Here is a 12,794-nt window from a genome sequence, read left to right as displayed (position 1 = left end):
ATGGCAGATGGCTCTCAAGTCACCCTGGCTGTGACATGTGCTTTTTTTCTTTTCACAGGACGATATTGAAGCAAGTTTGGATAACTTGCAGGATATTGACATGATGGATATTAGTGTGTTAGATGAAGCTGAAATAGATAATGGCAATGCAGTAGATTGTGGAGATGATTACAGTGCCCATAATATTCTTGACTCGCTGTCTGATAGTAGAGAAAATGCTGATGCAGAAGTGAAAGAACTTCCAGATCAGCCTACAGAGTATGCTGTAGGTAACTTGGAGGCATCCCCACAATTTTCAGAAATTAAAGAAGAATCAAGAGAAATACCAATAGTGATGGTATGCATCTCTAATGTGTGTGGAATCAGGGTTTTCTTTTCTAAGTTTTATTTATTTCTAAATTATATAGCAAAATGGTGGCTAAAGAGTACTTGGGAAATTTGGGACTGTACTGGTTCTTATGGTTGTTGATTTTCTTTTTACATATTTGTGGAAATATGAGTCTTAATTTTAAAAACACTTAAATGTTGTTTGTGCATATGTGATTGTATTAATAGCAGTTTGCAGAGCATTTGTAATCATGCTTTGAATTCTGCTTAATTTTATTAAGTATAACATATATGTATTATTCCTATTTTCACATCTTTATTGTAAAGAACATGTGAGGCATACAAATAGTATAGCTTACTTCTCAACTGAACAGCACCCTTCAGGGAATCAATTTCAAGGTTATTTTTCTGCTAAGATTGGGTCTTGCAGTTATTCATTTGCTGAAAGTATTTTTGTGTTGGCTTTCTGTGTTCATCTGGCTGGTGACACTGGCTAGAGGACAATCCCTTCCCCCAAAACCAAGTGTTTTATCTCCTGAAATATGCAAGAAAACATTTGAAAAAAGTTATTTCTGCTCCATCTAATGGGGGAATATTGCTCTTTGTTATGTGTTCATATGAGCTTCTAAAGTTGTGTGGTTCTTTTCTAAAGTTGCAGAAATAAGTTTATCCCCAGGCATATCCCTGTCTTAAATCAAATGGAAATACTCAGAAAAAAGGGGGTTTTTTTGAGTGAGTAAATGTCTTGAGGCCAGGTCAGCTCCCATGATCTGTTCTATCAGTGAAGGAAATGATTATCAAGTCCTGTAGGTTTTTTGGGTCTGTATCATTGCTGTGAATGACAGGGATACAAATCAGAGAAATTTTGCTGTTGGAATCCCCATACTTAAAAGATTTTTGTGAGCTGACCATCATAGGTAAGAGATAATGAGAGAGCTTATTCAGGCAGTGGGGATAAGGAAGAGGCTTGGGAGTTATCACTCAGTTTTTACCATTATTGGTTGCTTTAGGTACTGGATGTGTTTGCTGGATAACAGCTGTCAGTGGAAATCTTCAGTTTCTCATTCAGGTTTCACTCACAATATTCCTTTGTAGATAACAAGATGTCTCCCATTTATTTTTTAAAGGTAGAGTTTGAAGATGTTGGGAACAGTTTAGATGCTTCTTCATCAGATTTAACTGTAATAAAGGTAAATGGTAGCCAGTTTTTCTTTACAAACAAAAAAAAGCATAAAATACACTATATAATACTGTATGTTAAAACAGTATGTGTACAGTGGGTGCATTCTTACTTTGCAAAGAATAGGAATTACTGCTTTTTAATTTACTCATAAAGACAAAGACATATTTCTTTATCAGGTCATATATATAATATATATAATTATGTCATGTGTGATACTGAGTTTGGTGGTAGATTGGATCCCTTTTATCTGATGGAAATACCAGCTCAGTGCCTTGCATTAACTTCCATTAAAAATGTACATATCCCACGGTGAGAAGAAAGCTGGAACTGTCTATTCCTGAAATGCTGGCCTTGTTTCCAGAGCACTCCTGGTAGGTTAAGAGCCCCATTTCCAGGTGAAGCTGGTGTTTCTGTTGATCTTGTTTTCAGAAAAGTGACTTCAAAAAACACAGGGTAGAGAAGGATAACAGATAACATGAAGATAAACTTTCCTCTATGCTGCTTACATGTACTGATTTATTTACCCATGTGAATGTGTACCATGTGTTCAACAGGTGGCTGTATTTCAGAGGTGTTAAAGTTTTCACAGACTTCATGAAACCTTGAGGATGTTAAAAACTCATCTTAAACCTTCTTCTGAGATATTTATTTAAAGTTCAGTGTTCTCAAAGCTGAAATAGGCTAAATTATTGTAATGCTCTCACTAAATACTCTCCTGTAATGGGTGGTTAAGAGATGTCATTCAGAATAGCATCTTCCTTATGAAATAGTGATATTTCTCATTTTTAAAATCTTTTTCACTACAGGAACTTGAAGAGTTACCTTTGGAGCCAGGTACTGTTTGTTTTTGTTTGGTTTACTTCAATTTTTTTTTTTTTTAAATGAAAAAAAATCCTGGGCATTTTAAGACTTTCATTCTTCATTTAGGCTTTTTGCGTCCCTGTTTGGTTTCTTTGGTTCTTTTTTTTAATGCATTACTGTAGTGTACGTTATTATGGTGAAAAATCCAGGTCATGCAGGGTCATAGAGATTGGAAACCCAGTCATATCACCAGATCTGTGAATAATCACCCTTGGAAAACGTGTTTAATGCCATGAAATGGTTCCCTAGAACTGTTACTGCAGAGCAAAGTTAAGGAACGAGCCTTAAAGATATAAAGGTTCTGAAAACAGATCTTGTGATATCACACTGTACAGTGGTTCTGTGAATAAATATAAATACAGGAGTGTAGGCAGTGCAAAGCTCTGGTGCAGAACAGAAATTAAAGAGTGACTGGACGTCGGAAGAAGGAACATGCTGCCGTCACAGGAATTTGCTACAGATCCCACTCGCTTTCTGGACTGCAAACACACTCAGAACCATCAGAAGATGCCCAGTTCTCATGTTGGACTGTCTCTGCTAAAAGAACTTCACAGAAATTCGGAAAATTGAACTCTCAGTGCCTTGATACATTCAGTTAAGCATCTCGGACTCTGGAAGCTAACTAGAGAAGAAACAGAGCTGAACGATTTGCTGAAGAATATGAAGGCTGAGCCCGAAGTTTTTTGTTAAATCTGTGGGGGCATTTTTCTTGCCTGTTGAGGTGCTAGGGCTGATTTGGCAGGGTGTGAGAGAGCAGTTAGCGTGGTAGGTGTAACACTGTGTACACTAGGGTTTTCCAATCTCTGTGTAGCTTAGCAGTTCTCTTGGTGTTAGTGTGGCAGCCATGCCAGTTCCACATTTGTGATTGCTGTATTTCCCTGGTGATTAAATCTTGTGCCATTCTATTCCTGTTAAATCCGTAGAAAATGAGAAAATACTCGACATTTTGGGGGAAACTTGTAAATCTGAGCTACTTAACGAAGAACCTCCCGAAGCGGAGCGGCCGCGTGCGCAGGAAGCCAGTAACGCGGGGCCAGGCAAGAGGCTGGCTGAGGAAGAGGACGCTCTCGCTGCCGCTCAGCTGGAGGAAGATGCTTTAGCTTTGGACAGCAAATCGGCCCAAGCTTTGGCAAGGAAGGAAGCAAAGCGTTTAGTGGTAGCAAAAGGGGAGACAAGTGAACAGAGCCCCGAGGAAGAGGCCCCGGACTCTGAAGGTGTAGTGGTAGAGACCCTAAGCGATCAGAGTAGCAAACGCTCCCAAGGCCTGGAAGCCTCTAGTGGGGAGACAGCGGAGAAAGGCGCAGGTGCCGAAGCCAGAGATAGCAAAGAAGATGGCAAGAGAGCAGAAGACAAAGCTAATTCAGAGGAATCTTCCCCTGCCACTAAAGAGTCCTCAGCCAGTGAGGGCGGTGATCAGAAAAAGAGGTTTGTTTTTTCTCCGTTCTAGACCAGATGCTATCTTTTATCGTTGGTCCTTAAGTGATGCGCATAAGCTGTTTCCTTCAATTGGCCTCCGAGACTGATGAAATTGTAGCCTATTCCTAAAGGTCTCTTTTATTTCTCCATGTGCAGATATTTTTATTTTTTTAAACGCAGTGGGTTTGATTTCTTTCCTTCCTCAACCTTCAAAGGTTGTTTTCCCCAAATTACTCTTATTTCTGTCATCTGCAAAAGAGAATTGTCCGTTTAGGGGTACAAATCCCTATTTCCTGTCACTCTTCTAGAAATTTGCCAATAATAGTGTTTATTTTGGAACTAATTTACTGGTAGGTATCCAATTTTAGTTGTGCTGTGTAGAATTAATGGGGTTTTTTTGCATATGATCTCTTGAGTAATGTGGTGTTTTATCTTTAGCGCTGTTGAAGACAAAGATGCAAAGGCAATTGCAAAAGATGAGAAAGGTAAGTGTATGTTTGGAGTTTTTTGGGTTTTTTGTATGTACCGAAGACCTGGAGTAAAACAGAGGACTGTTAATTCAGAGAACCCTCAATGCAGTTGTAGCACCTCCCTTCAAAATAAAACTTTAAAATATCATTTCCTTGTAACTTCTGGAACATTGTTAACAAACAAAGTTGGGGTTTGTTTTAAATAAGAAGTCTTTTTGTGATTTAACATTTGATACTTTGTAATCCTCCTAAAACTGACTGAAGTACAGGAAGAAAATCTGGCTACAAACACATTTAGGCTGTTCAACTACACATGAACGATGGATTTCAGATGTTCATTTTTGCAGTGTGGGCATTTGCAGTGTGTATCCTGCAAATTGTTTTTAAGAATGAATGGAAGAGGTAGAATTAAAATTGCTGTGGAAGAGTTTTATGAAGGAAGAATGGGGGAGGTTTTAAGAGTGTTTAATTTTGCATTGCTGCATTTGTGTTTTACATGGTCTTTTATGTTTGGCTCTTTTGTACCCCAGGCCGTGTGGGGAGTGGTTCTGGCAGAAATTTGTGGGTTAGTGGCCTTTCCTCCTCTACTAGGGCTACAGACTTGAAGAATCTTTTCAGCAAGTATGGAAAGGTACGTGGTGGATATGTAAATTAACAAACCATCCTGTCAGTTTAAAAGGCTGACTGTAAATTTAGCTCTTATTTTCCCTAATGAATAACTGGGCAGGCTGAGTTCTTAACTTTGTGTTCTTTGGAAACTCTGTATCTGAAAGGAGCACAGTTCAATAAAGAAGATTTAAATGGAGGGGTGGGAGTGGAGGTGGAGTGTGCAGAGAATATCTGTGCAGATACCTGTGAGAATGAGGCAATTCTTGACAGGAGAGACCGGTAGATCATCATGTAGTAGCCTAGATATGTCTTGAGTATCCAGTAATAGTTAATTCTTTTTTAAACTATTCAATTTCAAAGGGCATCCTCTGGAGAAATCCAGTCTTTGAGGACAGGCTTCCACTCATTTTACAGTGCCTGCTAAGATACAGGAGTAGAAGTTGTGGAAGGGAACTCTCTGTGGGATCATCTGCCCTTCTGCCAAATACTTTCCTGAATGTAATATTAAATGTTTATGTCACTTAAGTGCCACTGCCTGTCAGAGATTGTCATCTGTGGGTACAGATGTGTCCTGTAAGGAAAGAGAAAGTGGTAGTAGTTTTGGTGATTCCATTTTATTTTGGTTTTTACAATCCCACTCTCCCTTCTCTGTATATATCTGCCTTAAGCTCCCGACCTGCTCAGCAACTTGAAGATGAATTTTCTGAGCTGCATTATTGAAGATGTCCCTGTGACAGGGGATTGATTGAACTAAATGGCTTTTTAAAAGTCCTTTCCCATCTGAACAGTTCTAAGAAAGGGTGATTAAGTTAGAATCTATTTAGTGACAGACCTGCAAACACAGAATATTCGGTTTTTTCCCCAAGGTGGTTGGTGCAAAAGTGGTGACAAATGCTCGCAGTCCTGGCGCTCGCTGCTATGGCTTTGTGACAATGTCAACATCTGAGGAGGCCACCAAGTGTATTAATCACCTCCACAGAACAGAGCTGCATGGTAAAATGATTTCTGTGGAAAAGGTAAGGAGTAACTATTTTGTGGCAGTGTAATGAAAATAAAAGGATGCAATTTTAATCTCTGTCTCTGACTGTGTAATTATTTTTGGCTGAATTTCTAGGCAAAAAATGAACCAGCAGGAAAAAAGCCTTCGGACAAAAAGGAAGGTGAAACAAGGAAGGAAAAAGACAGGCACCATTCTGCAGAGTCCAAATCTGAGAAGTAAAGTGTTGTTTTGTATTTTTTGATATTTAAAAACCTCTCACTTCAATTACAGCCAGGTGACCAAGTTGAACGGTAACTGTAATAAATTGATTTAATGTTTCATTCTGCATTTGAAATAGTAATAATGCTTGGAAAGTTGTTGTTTTCCAGTAGTAAGAGCATCTTAAATGGTCCTCTGTTCAGAAATACAAAGCCTCTTCAGTGTTAGCATAAAATCTTGTTAGCCATATCAGGAGATACGGAATCAAATTATTTTTAGATAAACCATTATTTTTACCAGTTATTTGTCATCTGATCTTACTCTGTCTTGCACTTTTAACTGATAAATATTTCTAGGATTTAGTCTGTTTTTCTGGTAGGCTGACTGTGGTTAGTGAGTGATACTTCCAACATTGGTTTTTCAAGTGCTTTGTTGCTTTTGAAAGAGGCATTTTGCTTTCCTGCTCTTTGTAGGTCTGTTGGTATTAAGAAGGAGGAGAAGATCGACAAAAAAGATGATGCTAAGAAATCAGAAAAAGATGATAAAGAAGGAAAAGAAAAGGATGAACAAAAGACTTCTGATAGATCCAGGGCAAGCAAATCAGGTGATGCTGGCTGTCTTTCAGAAATGTTTTCAAGGATACTTGTATATTATTAGATGTGATTGATAATTCAGTAAAAAGAAGCTTTCTTAGTAAAACTGACACAAACCTCAGAAAACACCTTGAAAATTTTGAATGTATTTTCTAGTAATTTATAACAGAGTTTACATAATTTTTATGAAACTGTCACTGGGTTTAGACCTGACACTGTGGTTCTGTGTCCTTTTGTTTTTTTTAAAAAAAAACAAAAAACTATGGCTAAGGATATATTTTGTGGACAGGAGAATTAAATTAAATTTGTGTTCTTTTAGCTGTCATCCCTGCCAGAAAATACTGCTGTAATTTTGTGATAAATTTACTGCCCACATCCTTAAGTTGGCAAATTCTTGTCAAGACACTTAAATCATAAATAAGTTCCATATCTTATTAAAAAACTTTTTACAATTTAGTTTCTTCACAAGTTTGAATCTTGCAAGAATTGTTGAATGTCTTTTGTACCATTTATTTTTGCTCTATTTTGTTTTCCAGCAAGTCGAGGAACCGAAAGGACAGTGGTAATGGATAAATCTAAAGGAGAGCCAGTTATTAGTGTGAAAACCTCTGCATCAAAAGAGAGGGTAAGGCCAACATCCAGAGAAGCTTTTGTGTAAAACTAGGTGTCAAATAGATTTATGTGCTCAGGGATGAAGGGTTTTTAGCCTTGCATATTGGTACAATTAATCCTTTTATCACTTTCTGGAAAGCATCAGGGTCTTAATGATGTGGCAGATGGAAAATGCTTCTGTTTCACCTTTTTTATACTTTTTCACTGCTGACCTAGTGGAAGAAGTCGAGTTGCAATATGAAAATGGTGTTAGGATGATGTGTTTCACTGAGCTTGGAATGTTACTGGTGTGTGTTGTTTGAAATCAGTGCAAATCAGGTTGTGTTCTCTTAGTATTTACTTGTAATATTTAGAAGTTCTAATCAAATTTGGGGTACTTTTCCCTGGAATTCCACTGCTGTTTTCCTCTGGGGAAGGTCTAGTAGCCTGTTTTGTTCAGGTTGACATAGTGGAGGTATTTGCCTAGGACTTTTAGCTGGAAATGCACCGTGTTCAGCTCATGCATTGTTCTGATTCATCTCAGAGCACAAAAAGCCAGGACCGCAAGTCGGAGAGCAAAGAAAAGCAGGATATTTTATCATTTGATAAAATCAAGGAGCAGCGGGAACGGGAACGGCAGAGGCAGAGGGAGAGAGAAATCAGGGAAACAGAGAGGCGCCGGTGAGTTCCCAGTTCCTCTAAATTTTAAATGGCATTTTTTACTCCCTTACCTGCTTTGTGTTTTGAGCAGGCTGCAAAGCAGTGCTGTGCTGACCCTCCAACAGTGATATCTCAGATTGATTTCATAATAATTACTGCTAGAACAGACATAATGCCAAGTGATGGAGGCTTTTACTGCTGAAATCAGTGTTCTCATGAGACTTTTGTAGGTGCTTTCAGGCTTTGTGTTCCGCTTGACCGCATTTGAATTTCCTTCATTTTTTTTCCCAGAAGCTTGTAAATACTTTTTGTATGTCAGATTTCTGTCTTAGGACATGCTGTGCTCCCTGAAAGCTTTTTCAGACTTAAGAGTAGATATTGTGTTACTTATGCAGAATTCTCACCTTTGCTTCTGTCATTTGTATGGAGTTTTTTATTTTCCCCTAAGCTTAATTGGGAAGAAGGGGGAGAACATAGAAACTTTTATTTTTTTTAAAAAAAAAAGGTAAAACCAAACAAGAAACCCTACCCAAAACAAAGAAGCAGTAAAGCTTGGGCTGAAGATTCTCAATTAAAAACCAAGTATCTCTCTTAAATTAGAGAGAGAGAGAGAAGAGACCGGGAGCAGCGCCTTGCAGCCATTCACGAGCGGGATGAGAGACAGAGGCTCCAGAGGGAGCGGGAACGGCTGGAATTCCAAAGGCAGCGCCTGGACAGAGAACGCTTGGAGAGGGAGAGGTTGGAGAGGGAAAGGATGCACATAGAGCAGGAAAGGAGACGGGAACAGGAGCGAATCCAGAGGGAGAGGGAAGAGCTGCGACGCCAGCAGGAGCAGCTGCGCTACGAGCAGGAGCGGAGATCTGCCATGAGGAGACCTTATGATCCTGACAGCAGGTGAGGAGCAGGGCAGTGGAGCTCCAAACTCCTCTGGGAGCCTGTGGAAACGGGGAGCACCCTGGATAAGGCACTTGTGGGAGCTCACAGCTGGAAGACTCTTTACGTGCTGCTTTTAACACTAATAGCAATTTGAAGAGGAGCAAATGAATGCCATGCTTGTACACTTGCACTGTTCTGCTCTACTCTTACCTCCCAAAGAGGGATGTCCAAGAGTAGAAACTCAGTGTATCAACTCTTAAGGGCTAATGGGAAAGATATTCATTCTCTTTTCATGTCAGCACGTGCTGAAATTAAGCTGGTTTTGGTAAACAAAATTTTCTCTGAAACTAAAACACAGCTCCTGCTTAACACACGTAGATTTTTAATGACTGGGTTGAATGAGGTTTGAGAGAGCAGGAAAGGGGAGATGATTCTGGGATTGCTGCTGACGTGCCCCCGTGTGCAGGCGAGATGACCCGTACTGGCCCGAGGCGAAGCGGCTGGCGCTGGAGGATCGCTACCACTCGGACTTTGGGCGGCAGGATCGCTTCCACGACTTCGACCACAGGGACCGCGGCCGCTACCAGGATCACTGCTTGGACAGGTTGGCAAGGCACTGGCTCGTCTTCCTATGCCTTCAAGGAAATTTGGTTGTTTTTTGTGGCTTGAATGGTGTCAGCAGAGTAAAAGAAATCACTCTGCTGCATTTCTCATATCTAATTTCGCACGTGCTTGCGATCCTTTGTTTCTGTGGGTTAGGGAGATACCAGAAAGAGGCTGCATAAAGATTATAAGGAAAGTCCTAATGTAGTCTGCCGTGATGCTGATGGAGATAGGACAACTTCTCTCAAGTTTCTCTCTGCTTTATGACCTCCCCAAGATTTAGCCATTTCTTTTTGCTTTAAAACTTTCCCTATTTTCATCTTTGCAGCCTGGCTAATGGCAGGTTTTTAGTGCCACAGAATCGAAAAATATTTTCTGCATGGTTCCGTTGAGACTTCCATTTGCTCTCAAAGGATCTCTGGTGAAAACTGGGCTCTTTGTTTTTGCTTGTAACTGATTTCTGACAGTGGTAGGTTCACCCAGTATTCTCCCTTGGTATCACTGAGTACCTGGCCATCCTCAGTGGTGCCTTTTTTACCCATACTGTTACTCTGATCTCTTTTTATGCTATGAAACAAGAACTCTTTTGAGTTAATTTGCCACTGAACATTAGCACCCAGATTTACAGCCTAACAAAGATTAACTTTTCATGTGTTACTTCATGCAGACACTGGAATTATCATTACTGTGTTGATTCAACTGAAACTTTCCTTTTTTGTTCCAGGAGAGACTGTACAAGGGGAATTCCAGATCGAGATGGGCAGGTGCGTTACAACCAAATTACTGCTTTAGTTAGAAACCAGAACAAGCTGACCCTAAAGCAGAAAGGACACTGTGCACACAGCACAAACACAATCATTTCAGCTGAGATGTTTAAGCAGAGCTAATTTTGTGTGCTAATGAGCATAGAATGAATTATTAGGTTACCTGCTTGCTGGGCTGGTAGCCTCAGATACAGGCAAGGGGAAACCTCTGAGTTTACCTCTGAACCTCTGGGAGGATCTTTTTAGGCTGGTATGTGGCAGTAGAAGCTTTTGCTTGACCATCTTTGGTGTTAGGAGGGAGCTGCTGTACTTACTCAGCTGGCAAAGGATGTCTTTTGTCACATCTAAATAAAACAACTGGTGCCATAATGAAGCAAGACTGTAGAAGGACAGGTGTGAAAATCAATGCCACAACAGGATTCAAAACCTTTCATTTCTGCAGAGAGGTAGAAAGTAGGCAGATGTTCTGTGTAAAAATTAAAAACCTTAAAAAACCTTACCAAACAAAAAAGATGTCTCCCACCAGAGAACAGCATGGAATCAATGTCAATAAACAAAATAAATGCCTGGAGTCAACCATGCCCAACAACGGAACCTGTAAAAAATGAGACAGCTACATTTTTTTTTTCTGGCAGCTCATAGAAAGACAACATCCAAAACCACAATTTTTTTGCAATCTCAGAAGAAAACTTGTGTTGGTTTTTAGCATAACTGTGTCCTGTTTGCCTTTCAGCACTACCCAGATGAGCGGCACGGGGGGCCTGACCGTCACTCCCGGGACTCCTGGGGTGGCTACAGCTCTGACAGACGGATGAGTGAGGGAAGAGGGATCCCCCCACAAACCCGGTTAGTGCCTGGCAAATCAGGGAAGTGATTGGGGGCTCTTAACATTTCCTCAGTGAACCTTTGAAGGGTGATAGCAGAAGCAGCTTGACAAGTGTGAATCCTCTCTCCAGATCTTTGAGCGTCTGGAGGAGCAGGAATTGCCACGTGTAGCTCCCACATGCCTCGGGAGAGTGAAGCTCTGTAGTGAGGAAGGAGCTGCTCAGTTAGCTCAGCTCTTGACTGTGGTTCTCCTGTAAATAACTTTCATTTCTACAGATGAGATTTAGAGATGCCCCAGTAAGGCCTATGCAGGTCTCATTCATGGCCAGTGGTCAGGTTTTAAAGGAAATTGAGTGAGAAGTGTCTGCAGTGGAGGGGATAGAGAACTTGGACTCACCTGGAATCGTGGTTTCCCTTTAAACCAGTTAATCAAGCTGGGCATATTCCAGCTGCATAATTTTCAGACAGAGGAGTGGCAGCCAATGAATTGATCCATGCCCAAGTATTTCAATATCCTTGATGTCTCTGGATCAAAAAAGACAAGATTTGTTGTGTGAAGGATGCTGTTCAGCAAGTGTCTCTCATTGTTTCTCTTTGACCAGTTCTGATTGCAGTGATTGGGTGGCTACAGCTACAGCTTGATTAACCATTTAACACACTTTGGCATGGGGTATGGTGTTTGGCTTTACCCTGTGCTGCTCAGTGGGTAGGGGACATACCTAGAAGATGTTCTTTTATTTTTTTAAGAGATGGACGTGACTGGGGAGATCATGGTCGAAAGTTAGAGGGGCATCAAGATCGTACATGGCAGGGAAATGTGGATGGAGGAGTGATGGGACGGGATCATGAGAGATGGCAAGGTACACTTGCTGCTTACCAGTGTGATCGTGGTTTTTTTCTGTGAATTACTGCTGCTGAACCTTCTAGTGGTAGTTAAATTACTGAGAAAGCAAATGAAATTCTGGGAACAAGGTGACATTTTTATTAAGGAAACACAAAAGCCTGTATTTTTCTTTTTTTTTCTTTTTTTTTTCTTTTATTTTTTTGTCTTTTTTTTCTTTTTTTTGTCTTTTTTCTCTTTTTTTCTCTTTTTGAATTAGGTGGTGATAGAAGCATGCCTGGTCAATCAGGACCAGGCCATGGGATGACTCGAGGAGGAACGTCAGGGTAAGAAGCTCTGCCAGAATACTTGTAATATTTTTATCTGATAGTTTGATCCGTATAAAGGAAAAAAAAATCCAAAACATACCTTCAACTTCTACTTTAACCCTGGATTGGAATGGGAGGGGGGGGTGGAAAAAAACCCACCAAAAATTAAAGAAGCATTTTTCAGGGTGTGAACTTGCCTGGGCCAACGTGTGTGGCGTTGTTTGCAGGCGTGGAGGCTTCACTGCAGCCGGGAGCCAGGGCCAGGTGCTGCAGGGCAGTGGGATCCCAGGTGTGTTTGCAGGCCCAGAGAGGACAACCAGACTGAGTGAGCCCCGCTTCAGCCGCCGCTACTGACGGCGCTCGCTGTACATTGATGTATTTTGTTTTGTTTTTTTTTAATTGCCACGTGACAGTGGTCGTGAGTTTTATTAACCAGGGTCACCTTGAGTTTGTGATTCTTAAAAAAAAAAAAAAAAAAAATTAGCAAGACTGCTGCTGCACTGTAGCCAAATACTGTGTCAACTTGGTTTGGGGTTTGTTGGTTTTGGTTTGGTTTTTTTTGTTTGTTTGTTTGTAATGAACATGGTGTTGGTCAAGCATCACTTTTAAGTTTCTGCAAGTGAAACATTCCATTTTTAAAAATAATAAAATCGGTTTATGGCTACTGTT

At 40.4% G+C, this 12,794-nt stretch overlaps 1 protein-coding gene across 4 annotated transcripts in view; it reads left to right on the top strand.

Moving 5' to 3' along the window:
• The window catches only part of LOC111940348 (scaffold attachment factor B2-like), a 15,820-nt gene extending 3,026 nt beyond the window's left edge, over positions 1-12,794 (top strand). For 2 of the 4 annotated variants that reach the window (XM_086862979.1, XM_086862978.1), the window contains exons 4-21: positions 59-337; positions 1,455-1,517; positions 2,317-2,344; positions 3,295-3,796; positions 4,226-4,272; positions 4,788-4,888; positions 5,733-5,882; positions 5,981-6,081; positions 6,538-6,668; positions 7,194-7,282; positions 7,793-7,929; positions 8,509-8,802; positions 9,251-9,388; positions 10,112-10,151; positions 10,885-10,997; positions 11,724-11,836; positions 12,077-12,143; positions 12,353-12,794. In XM_086862979.1, the coding sequence (XP_086719105.1) occupies positions 59-337; positions 1,455-1,517; positions 2,317-2,344; positions 3,295-3,796; positions 4,226-4,272; positions 4,788-4,888; positions 5,733-5,882; positions 5,981-6,081; positions 6,538-6,668; positions 7,194-7,282; positions 7,793-7,929; positions 8,509-8,802; positions 9,251-9,388; positions 10,112-10,151; positions 10,885-10,997; positions 11,724-11,836; positions 12,077-12,143; positions 12,353-12,479 (2,520 nt within the window). In that variant the 3' untranslated portion in view covers positions 12,480-12,794. The remainder of the gene's footprint in view (positions 1-58; positions 338-1,454; positions 1,518-2,316; positions 2,345-3,294; positions 3,797-4,225; positions 4,273-4,787; positions 4,889-5,732; positions 5,883-5,980; positions 6,082-6,537; positions 6,669-7,193; positions 7,283-7,792; positions 7,930-8,508; positions 8,803-9,250; positions 9,389-10,111; positions 10,152-10,884; positions 10,998-11,723; positions 11,837-12,076; positions 12,144-12,352) is intronic. The other 2 variants (XR_015279229.1, XM_086862980.1) reach the window with 2 other exon arrangements.

The sequence above is a fragment of the Cyanistes caeruleus genome, chromosome 25, assembly GCF_971803275.1.
Source record: "Cyanistes caeruleus chromosome 25, bCyaCae1.hap1.1, whole genome shotgun sequence".
Lineage (NCBI taxonomy): Eukaryota > Metazoa > Chordata > Aves > Passeriformes > Paridae > Cyanistes > Cyanistes caeruleus.
The sequence above is the reverse complement of the archived record's forward strand: the minus strand, read 5'-3'. Positions and strand labels throughout refer to the sequence as shown.